Raw genomic sequence first — 16,110 nt, 5'->3', positions numbered from 1 at the left:
AATGTAACCATTATAAAATGTTAAAGAAGATTATATATAAAATTTTAATAAATGGAAAATATATTAAATTAAAAATAATATAAATATATATTTTAAATTTTTTAAAAATAATATAGATAGACTTAAAATAAGCTCAGATTAGTTAATTATAAATATGATCAAATTTGGACAAAATTTTTGAATTGAACTTAGATATTAATAAAGTTTATTAATATCCTGCCTAGACTAATCCCAAATCCACAATATCAATATTATTAAACTCGAAAATTTTATTTTAATAAACTATTAACTTCAAATACCACAAGTTTATTGAACTGTCGCGGGGTCAATGGAAGTGGCGACTTCCTACTTACACATAGCAAACCTTCATGCCGAAACAAAGTAATAAATGGGTTTTTTCAAAAAATAATTTATCTCATCAAAATAAATAAATCGTTTACCTTGTCGTGGATTAGGTAGAGAAGAATAGCCGAAAAATTGTAAGGATTCTATGATTATTCAAAGTTTATTCCAAAATTTCTTTAATTTGCCAAATTTCTCTAATTAATCAAAATTTCTTACACTTCTGTGAGAAATCTTAGTATTGGTATAAACTAAATTTTTGTTTAATTTGAGAAATTCTGAAGTAAAGATTATAGTTGTAATGTATTTAATTGTATGGGAGTATAATTGGGAAAAATTTAGAACCATATCTTAAATTAAATAAATATTATGATAAATATCATTCAACTTGTGTATAAAAAAATTAATGTATTAATTTAATTGAAATTTCAAAGGAAAAAAATTGTGGGGCTGAATTAATACACTTAGAACATCTTTTAAAGGATTATGTGATATGATTAGATCGAATAAACTCTTATAAAATAAAATTCAATTACCTATGAACCTTTCGATATTGTTTTATTCAATGTTTGCTTAATTATTCATTTACTTGCAAATGCAATATAGACATTGAGTTCAACAACAATGACATCCCTCATCATGTCAAAACTTACCATCACTCTACCAAATTGATACGTAAAATAATTAAAGTCATTTAATTGATAATAATATAAAACAAAAGATATTTTAATCATTTGTATTAAGCTAAAACTTATTTTTTGCATGCATGCTGCTCCGGAACCACACATAATTATTTATACCTTAAATAATACAATAGGCGAATATCAATACGACCAAACGAGGGAGACGCGAGTCTCACCCAGGCATTAGTATACAAAAACAAGGAAGTGAATGCTTTCTTTTTTTCCTTTTGCAATTTCGAAATGTTCAAATTTCAACAATTGGGTAAAAAATTAAAAACCAGAGAAAATCACTATAACTCTCTCACAATTATTCCAGGCTCTATTTGCCATTCCCTTACTTGCCTTGGGCAAATATCACAAAAGGATAATTAAAAAGATAAAAATAAATAAAAATCACAGAGGATTTTGAAAAACCTTCTTTTCAAATCCTCACAGTTAATGAGTGTTTCAAGCTCCCCACATGCAGCAAATGTTGTCCCAATGCTACTTTTCGGCTTCCAAGTTCATCAACCACACTCAAATCCTTACAAACATCCACCTTAAACCTCACCAATGTCTCTGATTTCCCTGTTAATGAAACTTTCTCAAATCCCAACAAATGCTTTTGGGGTGAGTTGTGCACTGATGGGGGACTCGAAAACAAGAACACCGTGTGGCTTCCGCCGTATTTCCCTCTGTTTTGAACTCTCACATGAATGTCGAATGCTAGGTTTTTACAACTTTGTTCGACGGCTTCAACTGATTTACATTCAGATGAGCGGCAAACATGGTCTTCCTCCAATGGGATTGATACTAATCGAGGTGCTTTGGCTAATTCGTGGGTGATTTTGGAGTAGCTTAGCCCATCTCCAAATGTATAAATGGTTTCCCCTGTGTAGAACCTGTAGGTTCTGCCTGGGTAACCATTAGAAGGATCGGGTCTCATGTTCATGTTTGTCATCGGGACCTTATCGACATACGATTGTGGGTACCATGTCATTGGTAGCCTTCCACTTGGATTATAATACCCAAATATCACATCGGCAATGGCGGCTCCACCGGCTTCGCCGGGGTAACCAACCCAAAGGATGCTTGTGATTTTATCATCGTTTTTCGCAAACGATATGTCAAAGCCTCCACCCGACATTATGACGAGAATCACGGGTCCCTTTGCAGCTTTTGCAACTTCAGTTATTAAAAGTGGTTGTTCTCCTGGTAAAAGAAGGCTAACTCTGTCAAAGCTTTCCCTTTCTTGACTCTGATCTATGCCCATAACAAGTACAGTTGCATCAGCTGAGGCAGCTGCTTTTTTAGCATCGTCTACTTGGGCAGTGCCACAAGCCACATTGGTGCAGCCAGGCACGTAGTTTGTTGCCACCGAGGTCGTTAAACCCTGCAATGGCGTCGTATATTTGCATGGAATGCCTGCAAACAAAATAAAATGTCAAATTTTGTGAATTAAAACATGTCATTTTTTATTCCAAGCAATGGGTTTGATTTACCTTCATAGTTGCCGATCATGGTTTTTGTGACATTGGCATTGGGTCCAATTACGGCCAAGGTTTTGATTGCAGTGGGAGATAGAGGCAACGACCCGGGGCTGTTTTTGAGCAACACAATCCCTTCTCTTGCAGCTTCACGGGCCAATTCTTGGTGCTCTGGTGTACATACATCTTTGGGGCCAAGTTTACCGTAAGGTTGCTTGCTGGGATCACCATCGAAGAATCCTAGTCGCATTAAAGTGGCGAAGTTGTTCGTCACGGCCTTGTCAATGGCCGATTCATTCAAAAGCCCTGCTTTTACTGCAGCCTCAGTGTGTTGCCCAAGAAATGACCCACAGTTCAAATCCAACCCTAGAATATCATTAACATTTTGCAATTATCACAGCATTCTAGTTTACTAATTAAGATGTTATTTTGCAGAAATATGATATCAAATGCACAATCTCTTCATTTTATTGCTTATTAAGAAGTTTCACCTGCCAAAATTACTTTGGCTGCTGCTTCCTCTGGTGTCTTGGTATAGTGCTGGTTCTTGAACAACACGTCTACCGAGTCACAATCTGAAACTATATACCTGCACCAACCCCAAAAAGCCTGGTAAACAAAAACACTGCTTACTAAATATATATGGGTCCAGAAAATGGAAGGGATGAATGAATATATATACCCATTTAGTTTCCATTGGCCTCGAATAACCCCAGCAAGAAGATCAGGGTCTGCACAAGTTGGCTTACCATTAACCTTGTTGTAAGAACACATAACACTAGCCACGTTCCCATCAATTACACAACTCTTGAATGGTGGTTGAAATGTATCATCCAGATCTTGTTTTGTTACCTAACCATACCCCAAAGCCAATCAAATGACTTTTGGATCCCAAAGAAACAACTTTTGAGAAAAAAAATAAAAAACTCAAATTGCATTGTAACTTAAACTACCACAGCATCGAAAGTGTAGCGTTCGATCCCTTTCCAGTTATCCACATCATAGGCCGTATAGTGTTTACAACATGCGGCGACCTTGAGCCGAGAAGGGTCACCTCCGTCGGTCTGCTGCAAACCTTTGACGTAACTTGATCCGTATTTGCTGGCCAGCAATGGGTCCTCTCCTGGTGTTTCTTGCCCCCTTCCCCATCTCGGGTCTCGGAATATGTTAATGTTTGGTGACCAATATGTTAGCCCTGCCAATCCAACATTGTACATTGCCCTAGCTTCAGTTGAAACCACCTGCATTTTATTAAAAATGGATATGGATATACATTAGATATCAACTTGTTCTTTAATGATTGATTAATGGCTCAATTCGGACCTCGGGTTTAATCCGGTTTATTTGTAAGACGCGATATCTAATAAGTATGGAGTTTGATTTACGGCATTGCAAGCTGGAGATCAGTAAAAGGTTGCAAAGTCTTCTTGAGTGATCAAAAAAAGTCTATATTCTTCAGCATTTGGTAATCAGAGACATTAATAAATCAACCACTTTCTACAACAAACATAAAATAATTCAACCATATAATTGCATTAATATCTTCCCCTTTCTTCAATATGAAGCAAAAGACAGTTCATTATTTTAAATTTTTCTCTGGTCTCCATCTACTTAACTACTTTCCCAATATCAACATTGAACTTTTCACTATACAGCCAACTTCATTGTCATTAATATCCGATAAAGGCAACATTTGAAAATAGTTATGAAAAATATAGAAAAACCAAAATCTAAAGAACAATGAAAATGTCCAATCCCCAACAAGTTAGCATCATATTCTAAAACGTATACACAAAAGAAAAAGGAAAACCACTGAAAAAGAACGTTAAAACAAAAGGCAAAACGACATGAACCTGATGAAGAACAAGCCAAAACAAAGAATAAAAAATAAAGGAACAAGGCACAAGTTTTACCTTGCCAATGGCTTCATAGAGAGAAGTGTTGAAAGAAGCTGCCGTCAAGATGACCTGAGGGAAGCTCGTGGCTCCAGGAACCAAGCTAGTAAACTTGGTCCCTGGACCGACGTTGGAGACTCCATGAAGTGCCTCGGACCACCATTCGTATTTTGGTATCCCGAGCCGGCTAACACTCCCAGCACTATTCACAATGAAGAGGATTTTCTCCTGTAATGTCAGCCTGTGAACCAAGTCAGCCACCCTAGCATCGGTTCCCAACTTTGTGTCACAAAAACCATAGCTCGCAACTTTTGGGTCTTTAGTAGCGTCACAGGCGAAAACAGGTGATGTTTGGGCCAAAACCCGAACCGAGATCAATGACAAACAATGCAAAGAAATCAAGAAGAATATGAAAACAGAGACCTTAGGTGCTCTGTTTTGTAAAACAGAGGAGAACAAGGTGGTCATTTTGACCTTCCCTTTGATCCTCTTTTGCAACTTAAAAAAAAAAAAACAAAGAGCAAATATCTTGAGGAACCTAATCTTCCTCAAGAATTAGTGAAAAAAAAAGGGTATGAAAAACTGGTTCAGCTAGGTGTGTATTTTATATAGTGGGGGAGAGTTGTTAAATAGACACTCACACGTTGTTTTGTAGTAGCCCGTGATGGGAACTTGGTGTAAATGCATTAAATTTCCCTTTAGGGTTGTTTTTTCTTGGCAAAAGAGAAATGAACCCAAATTTTTTCTAGGGAATCCAAGAGACTATTCTTTGAAAAAATAATTAAAAAGAAAGAAAAATAAAAGAGGCCATGGTCGAGTCCGTGATGGATTCATCTTTTTTCTAACTTAATCAAGGGTGTTTTTTTTATTATTATTTGGAAGTACTGAATGCATGGGATGTTACTTTTTGATGAGTGTCTTCGTATAGCAGTAGCTTCGAAGCTTTTTTTTATGTATAAATATGTATTTTGTAGTACTGTAGAGTAAGGTTAGAATATCGTAAATTTAGATTCCTGGGCCTGTTTTTCTGCATTTCTGTAACTCACGTGAGGGATTTTGTTTCACCGTCATGTTTTACAATAAGCTCAAGTTTAAAAGTTTTATTTACTCTGGCTATTCTAAAACAATAATTAACTCTAAATTATATTTGAAGTTATAAATACTTTGATCATCAGATCAACACGAGATTAATCTATCTTCTTTTCAAGTTTTAGATAAAAATCTATGAAGCCTCCTATTAAAATAGATCAAGTTTAACTTTTTACTAAATTGGAGTTTATATTAAAGGTTGAGATTTCTACTATTTATTACAGCTTATGCTTGGAAAGAGGGAGTAGAAGAGTTTTAGGTAAATTTAACAACTTATATTTAGTAATTCATGTCATAATTATTTTATATGAATAAAATTTGATAATTGGAAAGAGAAAATGGCAAGACAAAAAGTGAAAAAAAGTAAAACCGAAGCCCGACTTCCAAATTGACCCCTCGTTTGGGGTAAGATGGCGATATCAGAAACTACGTCGTGATTGGTCTGTGAACCAATCCTGGAAAATAAATAGTAAAATATTCCTAAGTTTCTTAACCTCTCAACGTAAGCAAAAAAGTAAATGCGTCAGACCCGAATGCAGTATTATGTATTTAAACCACCGCTAAAATTATTGTGGAGATTTAATTTTATTAATCCAAAAGAATAAATCAATGTATGTATGTATATTTGATTATAAAGAAAATTAGTCATTTTGTTGTAATTTTTATTTATTTTTATTATTAAAATTGATATAATTGATAGGAATAAACAAAAGGGTATATTTTGAAGTATAGAGATCAATTTTAACGGAAGAAACAATTTGTTCTTTAACCTAATGTATAGATACTAATTTATATATATTTTTAGTCGAGGGACAAAATATAATTTAACTCCTAATACAAAACAGATTTTAACTCAACTATGACACTGTAACCTACATTAACAAATATATTTATTAAGATTATGTTTGATAAACTAAAAATTAAGTACAAATTTAAGTTATAATATTTGTTTTGTATATTACTTAAAATTAAATATTAATATAACTATATTGTTCGATAAAGGATAATGTAATCTTAAATGAAATAAAATAAAATAAAACAATTGGATTTGTTCTCTATTAAGTGATAAATCGTCCTTATTTACTTATCATTTTATATTTTTTATAGAAAAATTTTATCTAGTAATTTTATTATGTGTTATCAAAGGTGTCCAAAAATTAGGTTTCTGAAAATATTAATTTTCAATGGATTATATCATTTCAATACTCCATCAAACATGCCTAAAATTCACATAAAATTCATTTCATATTTTGACTACAATAATAAAGTTAATTGTTTATTATACATAGTGTCTCGGGTTCAAATTTTATTATCATCAAACTTTTATTGATTTATTATTTAAAATGATAAAACACCATCATAAAAATATAACTTAATTTATATATATGAGAATATTTTAATAATTTCATAATTAAGGTGATATCGATTAACTCATGACATCAACTCAAGAAAATATTTAAAATAAGTATAAAAATTATATATAGAGTGGGTAATTTTTTAATGGAATCCAATGGATAGTTATAAAATTAAATATCTATAAATATTGAATAGTTATAAGAGTCTTTTGTTGAGTTGTGTCACGTGTTAATGGCGTAACAATTTAATTGTGAAATTACTAAAATATATTCTCATATACAAATTAAGTTATATTTTATAAAAGTATTTTTGTTTTTATATAATAAATCAATAAAATTTAATTACAATTAAATTTGAAACCTGAAACACTATATATAATAAACATTTGATTTTAACATTATTATCAAAGCATCAATTGATTTTCATATGAAACTTTAATAAATATATTTGTTACATATAAATTTAGTATTATTTAAAAAGTTATTTTTCACTCACGAAGTGAGTGCTAGTAAATCTAGTACTATGATAAAAGCTTTAATCGAATCTAATGTCACTTAACTTAGTGGCACCAACTAAGTTAAAAAAACAAAGAAGTAAAAACTAAATTATAAAATTTATACCATCACAAAAATCTTAATTGAGTTTAGCATCACTCAATTTAGTGAGAGTAATTTAACATGTCATTTTTATATAATGTCTATTTTACTCATAATTCATATCTAACTTTTAAGTTAAAGGAAAACGCACTTAAATCTATGTCCTACTAATTATTACAACAATAATAATGCCAATTAAATTAAGACTTAATCAACGGTTACATAAAATTAATTAAAACATTACATAAAAAACAAAATATAAAAATAAAAATAATATATTTATAGATTGTATTAATAATTTTATTTAAAAAAAACATCTCTCATTAATCTATATCTCTTAAACATAAGAAAACTATACATCATTACTTAACTTTTAACTTTTTCTATTCTAATTATTTCATTTTATTATTATATAAATATATAAATAATTAAGCATTTATTAAATTTACTCACAGAGTGAGTGTTTAGTCGACTAATAATTTTTAGGTACAATCCATATTTGTTTTATAATTTATGTTCGGGTTGGCTCTTGTAAACTATTATCTTTAAAATTTGAACTTACAATTTTTTTAATATACAATTTTTACATTTGCACCCAACATTTATTAGTAGAGAAGAAACATATTATTGCAAGTTTATTTTATTACAAGTATATTAATTTGTTTATGTTAAAAAATACATTATTTAGTTTTATTTTTACCTCACATTGTGTACAAGCTTTTCGTATGATATTATCAGTTATCTATAAAATATTGAAAAATTGTAATTATATATTTTCTCTTTGTGAAAAATAAAATAGAATAAAATAAATAAAAATAAAGAACACATAAATTTTACGTGGAAACCCTTTCGGAAAAAAACCACGGCAGAGGAGAAGAAAATTCACTATGTCGAAAAATTTTTACTCAAATACAAGAGGAATAGACTATGTCTATTTATAGGCTTGCAAAGCCATATTCTAGTAGGATTGAAACACCTTATCCTAATCAATATAAAATAGATGGAGTTTAATAAGGTTTAAAACCTTATTCTAAAATAAAATAAAAGAAGTCTAGTTCTATATGGATTTTACTTTTATTTTATTTTCCATCGTATTTTATTTAAATAAGAATTTGGGTCATTAATTCTAACAATCTCCACCTTGACACAAATTCTCAATGAACAAGTTCTTCATCGCGAACTTTCAATAAACAAGTTCTTCACCTCTTCCAAAAAACCCCTTAAGGGTTTAACTTCAACAATGAACACCAACCAAGTCTAAGCAATGCTCAAACTTGGTTATAGGAAGTGACTTAGTCATCATATCTGCAGGATTTTCATGAGTGCTAATTTTGCTCACAACAATATCACCACGAGCAATAATATCACGAACAAAATGATACCGAATATCAATGTGTTTTGTTCTCTCATGAAACATTTGATCTTTTGTAAGAAAGATGGCACTCTGACTGTCACAAAATCATCTTTGATTTGAAGGTCTTCATTGAGTTCACTAAATAGTCCCTTCAACCAAATAGCTTCTTTACAAGCCTCGATGAATCGCCATGTACTCGACTTGATTGGTAGACAAAGCGATCGTAGTTTGCAAAGTGGCTTTCCAACTAATTGCACAACCTCCGATTGTAAAGACGTAACTCGTGAGAGATCTTCTTCTATCAAGGTCTCCAAGAAAATCAGCATCAACATACCCTATAACTCCATCTTTAGTTCTTCCAAACTGTAAGCAAACATTAGTAGTGCCTCGTAAGTATCTTAAAATCCACTGAACTGCTTTCCAGTGTTCTTTACCAGGATTCGCCATGTATCTGCTAACTGCACTGACTGCATATGATAAATCTGGACGTGAACAAACCATAGCATACATGAGAGATCCTACTGCACTAGAGTATGGAACATGTGACATGTACTCAATCTCATTATCTGATTGAGGAGATAAGGCCGATGAAAGTCTGAAATGGGCTGCTAAAGGAGTACTAACAAGCTTAGCACTCTGCATATTGAACACAAAAAGAACTTTCTCAATGTACCCTTCCGACTTAGGTACAATTTACTTGCTTTTCTATCTCGAGAATCTCCATACCAAGTATCTTCTTTGCTGGTCCTAAATCTTTCATCTCAAATTCTTCACTTAGTTGGGCTTTAACCTTTCTTATCTCTCTTTATCTTTTCTTGCTATCAACATGTCATCAACATAAAGTAGATACACAAAAGAACCATCACTTTTTTTTAAAGTAGACACAACTGTCAAAACTACTTCTTTTGAAATCATGAGAAGTCATAAAGGAATCAAACCTCTTGTACCCTTGTCTTGGTGATTTGTTTCAAACCGTAAAGGGACTTTTTCACAAGCAAACATAGTCCTCTTTTTCGAGACTATAAAACCCTCTGGTTGTTGCATGTAAATATCTTCCTCAAGTTCTCCATGCAAAATGCGTTTTACATCTAACTGCTCAAGCTCCAAATCATGCATGGCAACAATACCAAGCAAAGCTCGAATCGAACTATGCTTAACAACTGGAGAGAACACATCTGTGAAGTCTACTCACGGAATTTGATGTAACCCTTTGCAACAAGCCTTGCTTTATATCCGGGTTCTTCAACTCCTGAGTCCTTCTTTCTTTTAAACACTCATTTACAACGAACAGCCTTTTTACCTTTAGAAAGTTTTACAAGATCCCATGTTACTTTTTGTGGAGTGATTCCATCTCCTCTTGCATAGCAAACATCCACTTTTACGAGTCTTCACACTAATCGCCTCGAATAATTAAATGGCTCTTGATTAGCATCTATATCTTCACCACATTTAAAGCATAAGCAACTAGATCAACCTCGGCATACTTCTTTGGAGGTTTAATTTCTCTTCTTGTCCTGTTTTTGGCGATAGAGTATTGCGGTGAAGAAGCAACTCTATTCTCAATTTTGTCTTGGCTTGAGGAGTTGATTCAGTATTAATCGATGCTCCACCGCTTTTGGTTTTCTTTATTGGAAGAGTCTTTAAGAGATAAGTTAGGTAGCATAGCGGTTTCATCAAAACAATATCTCTGCTAATCACAACTTTTCTATTTTCAGGACACCATAACTTATAGCCTTTTACACCACTTTATAACCAAGAAAACGCATTTAATGGATCTCGGTTCCAATTTTCCATTATCAACATGAGCATCGCAGACACCCAAAAATCTTTAAATCGAATAATTAGCGGATTACGGACCATACCTCTTGTGAGTCTTTTTCTCAATGGCAGCGGATGGAGATCGGTTGATCAAAAACATGCACGATGAAAGTGCATACGCCCAAAATGACTTGTAAGTTGGCATTTGACAACATACATCGAACCTTCTCCATGATCGTTCGTTCATTCGTTCGCAACGCCGTTTTGTTTGTGGAGTATGACGAATCGTCAAGTGTCTCATGATCCCTTCCGACTTGCACAATCTATTAAACTCATCGAGCGAACTCTAAACCATTGTGCATGCGGAGGTATTTTATCTGTTTTCCCGTCTGTTTTTCAATCATAATTTTCCAAGACTTAAATGTGGAAAACACATCACTTTTCTGCTTCAGGAAGAACGCCCAAACTTTTCTGGAAAAATCATCAATAAAGGTTAGCATATAATTAGCTCCACCTCTCGAAGGCACTCTGGACGGCCCCACGGATCGAATGGATATACTCCAACGTTTCCTTCGTGTTATGGATTCCTCTAGTGAATCGAACTCTCTTTGCTTCCCAAAACACACGGTGCTCACGAAATTCGGTTTGCAAATTCCTTGCCCATTAAGAAGTCCTCTTTTGCTTAATTACGCCATGCCATTCTCACTCATATGCCCTAGGCGCATATGCCAAAGTTTAGTAATATCATCATCGACAAGGAAGAGGAAGCGGCAATTGCATCACCAAGATATGATAGAACCACAGAAAACATATAACTTGGCAATCTTTCTTTGCCCTTTCATCACAACAAGGACCCTTTGAAATCTTTAAAACCCCACTTTCAATTGTGTATCATGCCCTTTTGAATCAAGAGTACTCAACGAAATTAAATTTCTTTTCAATTCGGAACATGCCGCGCGTCACTAAGTGTTCGACAACTCCATCAAACATCTTAACTTTAATTGTTCCAACACTGCGATTTTACATGAAGCATTATTTCCCATCAAAACAACACCTTGAATCTTTGTTTCATAAGTTGTAAACCAATCCCGATTGGGACTCATGTGGAAGGTGCAGCCTGAATCAAGTATCCACTCCTCGCTTACTTTAGAATCATTGATAGAAGCAACTAGAAGTTCACCATCGCTGTAGTCTTCTACAACATCGACTTCAAGAATTTTCCATTTTTTCCTTTTGATTCGACCTCCTTTTAATCTTATTTTGTAGCTTATAGCACTCAGATTTAATGTGCCCTTTCTTCTTGCAGAAGTTGCAAGTTTTACCTCTGTTTGAAGATTTCGATCTACCCTTAGATTTACCACGAGGATTCCGTTCCTGTGTTCTACCACGATCATCATCAACATTAGGTCTTGTCTCCCACGAACAATGAGACCCTCTCCACGAGAGTTGGGTTTAACCACAAGATGCTTCATCTTATCATACGAGGTTAAAGAATCATAAACCTCATCAAGCTGTGAGAGACTCGCGGCTATATAAAATCGTGTCTCTAAAGGTTGAATAAGGCGGGCAACGAACAAAGTAGAATCAACCCTAGATCTTCCTTATCATCTTGAACCTCCATGGCCTCCAAGTTTGAGAGAATTTCTTTAAACAACATTAAGTGTTCGTGTCTGACGCACCTTCCTCCAAGCGATGAGCATAAAGACGCCGCTTCATATGCAACTTGCTTGTTAGAGTTTTCGACATACATATTTGTTCTAGCCTCTTCCATAATGCAATGGCGGTTTTCTCTTTCATCACATCCTGCAAAATTTCGTTGGACAAATGCGGATGTAATTGTGTTAATGCCTTTCGATCCTTACGCTTCTTCTCTTCATCTGTTAATGTCGAAGGCATCTTATCTATCCTAGCGGGGCATCCTCTAGATCCATCTGTGCAAGAAGCGCTTGCATCTTAATTTGCCACAACGCAAATCGGTGTTGCGATCAACAATGAAATTTCATACTTCAAAGACGCCATTACCGTGATCGAGATGAATAACCGGAAGCTCGATACCAATTTGTGAAAAATAAAATAGAATAAAATAAATAAAAATAAAGAACACATAAATTTTACGTGAAACCCTTTCGGAAAAAAACCACGGCAGAGGAGAAGAAAATTCACTATGTCGAAAAATTTTTACTCAAATACAAGAGGAATAGACTATGTCTATTTATAGGCTTGCAAAGCCATATTCTAGTAGGATTGAAACACCTTATCCTAATCAATATAAAATAGATGGAGTTTAATAAGGTTTAAAACCTTATTCTAAAATAAAATAAAAGAAGTCTAGTTCTATATGGATTTTACTTTTATTTTATTTTCCATCGTATTTTATTTAAATAAAATTTGGGTCACTTAATTCTAACACTCTTTATACACAATTAATCATATTTTATATTAAACTTGGAAAAAAATTGGATTATTATTCCAATTCTATATAATTAAAAAGGAAGCTGTGGTGCAGTACGGTACTTGAAGTTGTCAACATTCTCCAACTTGGCCGGCAAATTTTAATCATTCACCTAATACAACAAAAAGAAAAGGTAAAAATAAAATCCTTATGAATCTGATAATAGCTATACTTTATCTGTGAGATATATGGTTGGCGAATACTATATACATAATAAAAATATAAATAATTCGTACCAAAAATATATAATTAATTTTTTATTAAAAAGTTGCCAAGTAACTTTGTGGTCTGTTCACTGTTAAGCGTCAAATTCTGATAATATCAAAAGGAAAATAAATAATTAAAAGTTTACTTATTTTTACTATTTAAAAATACCAACGCAATACAATTTTGTGGACATTATCAAAACGTAAACTGATTATCTAAAATGAATAACCTATGTAAAGGGGAGATAGAGATATAGGCTTGTAATAATAATAGTAGTAGTAGTAGTTTTAGGTGTTGGGCCTGTTGGTATAGTATTCAGGTTGTGTTCATTAGTACTTTTTAGAAATATGAAAAATATTTTTGAAGTAAAAGGAATGTTAATCAAGTAATTTTTGAATGAATTTTTTGACTTTTTAAAAGTACATTTTTTCAGGAGAAGTTCAAAATTTTAGCTATTTTCTCTTAAAAGCAGTTTTAATTATTTAATTACGTTTTCATCCCTCCAACACATGGTACTTTCTCTTCTCGGTTAATTATTTAAAAATATTTAAAATTTGTTTCTCATATATTAAAATATTAACAATAAATTACAATAAATTATTTTCTATATTCTTATTAAAATATCATAATATTAACTGATTTGAATATTATTTAAATGTTTATTTGTTATTTTATAACACCATGTCTAAAATGGACATTTTATTTTTAAAACATTTTTAACAAAGAATACTAAAGACTTAAATCTTAAACCAATTTTTTTCAAAATACTTCTCAAAAGCAATACTAAACTATCCCTCAATGTTGGAAAGTGCGGTCTCATTTCCTGGTGAAATGAATTTTTTTTGAGTTAAATTTAAGGTTAAATTTTACTATTAGTCCTTGTATTTTATGAAAGTTGTTAATTTAATCCCTGTAGTTTAATTTGCTTTTCAAATTTTAAAATTTTAGTCCTCACCAAAAGATAAATGCCAAATTCATTAAATTAAGTTTTACTATTTTCAAAATATAATATGACAAATATATTATTAAATGTATAATGGCAAATCAAGTTGTTATTTCCACTGATTCCACATATTACTCAGTAAAACTTTAGTTAATGGATTAACAATTGTCATTTGCATCAAAACTGAAATCTCTAAATTCAAAAAAGTATAGGGACTTAGAATGATCCAATTGGAGAATATGGACTAAATTTACAACTGTACACATAGTAAAGTCTAGTAATTAAATTTGACCAAATAGATTTAACTATTACTGTTTGGGTAAGGACTAAAATTTCAAATTTTGAAAAGTATAGGGACTAAAATTGATCAATTCAAAAATACAATAATTAAAATTGATCAAATCAAAATATAAGGACTAAATCTACAACTTTCACAAAGAGAATTTAACCTAAACTTAATATATGTTGTTTTGTAGAAATGATTGTTGAGATAAAATAACTATGTAACAAACAATGTAAATGATTTTGTTTAATTACGGATGTAATGGGCCAAATTTGCCCGGCCCGTATAAAGACAAGAACCAAAACGAAAATACAAAAAAAAATCACAAAAAAATATGTATACTACAGTCCAGGTCTTTGGTACAAAGCAGCCCAAATACATTAACCCTAACCTGATACCCATCATGAGCCCAAATCGAAACAAGCCCAATAGGTCCATTCCCTTAACAGCTCCAGAAACCTTAGGTCTCCCCCTCTTTTCGTTTTGCGCCACAACCAAGAAACAGCCCCATACCTCCACTACAGCAGTCCCATACCTCTACAACCCTCGTACGCCACGCCTGCACCCCGTACGCATGCCAACAAGCTCTGTACATGCAAGAGAAGATAAAAAACAACAGCAAGAGTAGCAGCCAATGAAAAATTTCTATATTTTCTCTTCTTTTGATTATTCGGCTATAAAGCCATGGGGAGAATCGATTGTAACTCTCCTTCCTTTTTACGCACATTACAATACATATACTAAATAGTAGAAAATAAATCAATAAAGTTATCTGAAGGTGACTTCAAAATTTTCCCTCTTTTCTGTCGATTTGCTCGCATTATTTTAGCATAGTAAACGAAAAGGATGCTTGAAACAACACCGATGAAAGCCCTCATGTCTCAAGAAAATGGTGATTCGGGCTAGGGTTATTTTTCTCTTATTTTTCGTCAGATTTCATCTTGTTTTTGACAGAATAGTACAGGATTTTTTTTAAAAAAAAATTTAAAAAAAAGGGGAAAAGAGTAATCTTACCAGATCTTCGTGGGCGAGACCTTCCTCAGCAAGATTTGATCCCCAGTTGTGCACCGTCAGCCATCAAATTGATGGTGGTTTGGGCGGCTGCTTAATAAACCCAAAGAGAATGAAGGGTTCTGTTTCTTTTTTAAATTGCAAGGTTATTTGTGCTTTGAAAGGAAAATAAATGGGAATAAGTATTTTAGCATTAAAACAAGTCTGCGCCTTTTCATTAGAAGTGGCGTATTTGCACGTTAAATCCTTCATTTTGCGCGAATATTCAATGATGCCTTATTTGTTTTGCCTTTTTTAATTTGGCTCTATAATTCGTGCGCGTTTCCATTTTAGTCCGCGATACGGTCCTGCGTTTTGGGTTCGGGATATTTGCAATTCTAATCCCCATACATTCATGCGCCTTGTATATTGATCTTATTTTTGATTATTTGTAAATTATCCCTGTTATTTTGGGCTCAATTTTAATTTGGTCTTTCATTTGTATAGTTTGCTAATTTAAAATGCATTTAATATTTTTATATGTATTAATCCATGTTAATAATTTTGTTTGTTTACATTTGTACAATTATATTGTGATTTTTTTATCTTATTATTTCTACATTGTGCGTCCGTTTCTTTAAATATTTTATACATATTTGTATACACATCATTCTTATTAAAATTTCAATTTATAAC

General features: G+C 32.6%; 1 protein-coding gene and 1 long non-coding RNA gene across 2 annotated transcripts; both read right to left on the bottom strand.

Annotated features, from left to right (window-relative positions):
- Positions 1 to 1,214: 1,214 nt before the first annotated feature.
- On the bottom strand, positions 1,215 to 5,318 carry LOC108476039 (beta-xylosidase/alpha-L-arabinofuranosidase 2). Its single transcript, XM_017778096.2, has 6 exons — positions 4,405 to 5,318; positions 3,445 to 3,732; positions 3,174 to 3,343; positions 2,983 to 3,080; positions 2,507 to 2,857; positions 1,215 to 2,429 (listed from the first exon to the last, which is right to left on the bottom strand). The coding sequence occupies exons 1-6, from the start codon at positions 4,852 to 4,854 to the stop codon at positions 1,447 to 1,449; spliced, it is 2,340 nt and encodes a 779-aa protein (XP_017633585.1). The 5' UTR covers positions 4,855 to 5,318; the 3' UTR covers positions 1,215 to 1,446.
- Positions 5,319 to 14,606: 9,288 nt separating this feature from the next.
- LOC128290687 (uncharacterized) lies at positions 14,607 to 15,596 on the bottom strand. Its single transcript, XR_008280475.1, has 2 exons — positions 15,439 to 15,596; positions 14,607 to 15,011 (listed from the first exon to the last, which is right to left on the bottom strand). It is a non-coding gene; the product is annotated as an uncharacterized LOC128290687 (long non-coding RNA).
- Positions 15,597 to 16,110: the final 514 nt, after the last annotated feature.

Source organism: Gossypium arboreum, chromosome 3 (assembly GCF_025698485.1).
Source record: "Gossypium arboreum isolate Shixiya-1 chromosome 3, ASM2569848v2, whole genome shotgun sequence".
Classification (NCBI taxonomy): Eukaryota; Viridiplantae; Streptophyta; class Magnoliopsida; order Malvales; family Malvaceae; genus Gossypium; species Gossypium arboreum.
The sequence above is the reverse complement of the archived record's forward strand: the minus strand, read 5'-3'. Positions and strand labels throughout refer to the sequence as shown.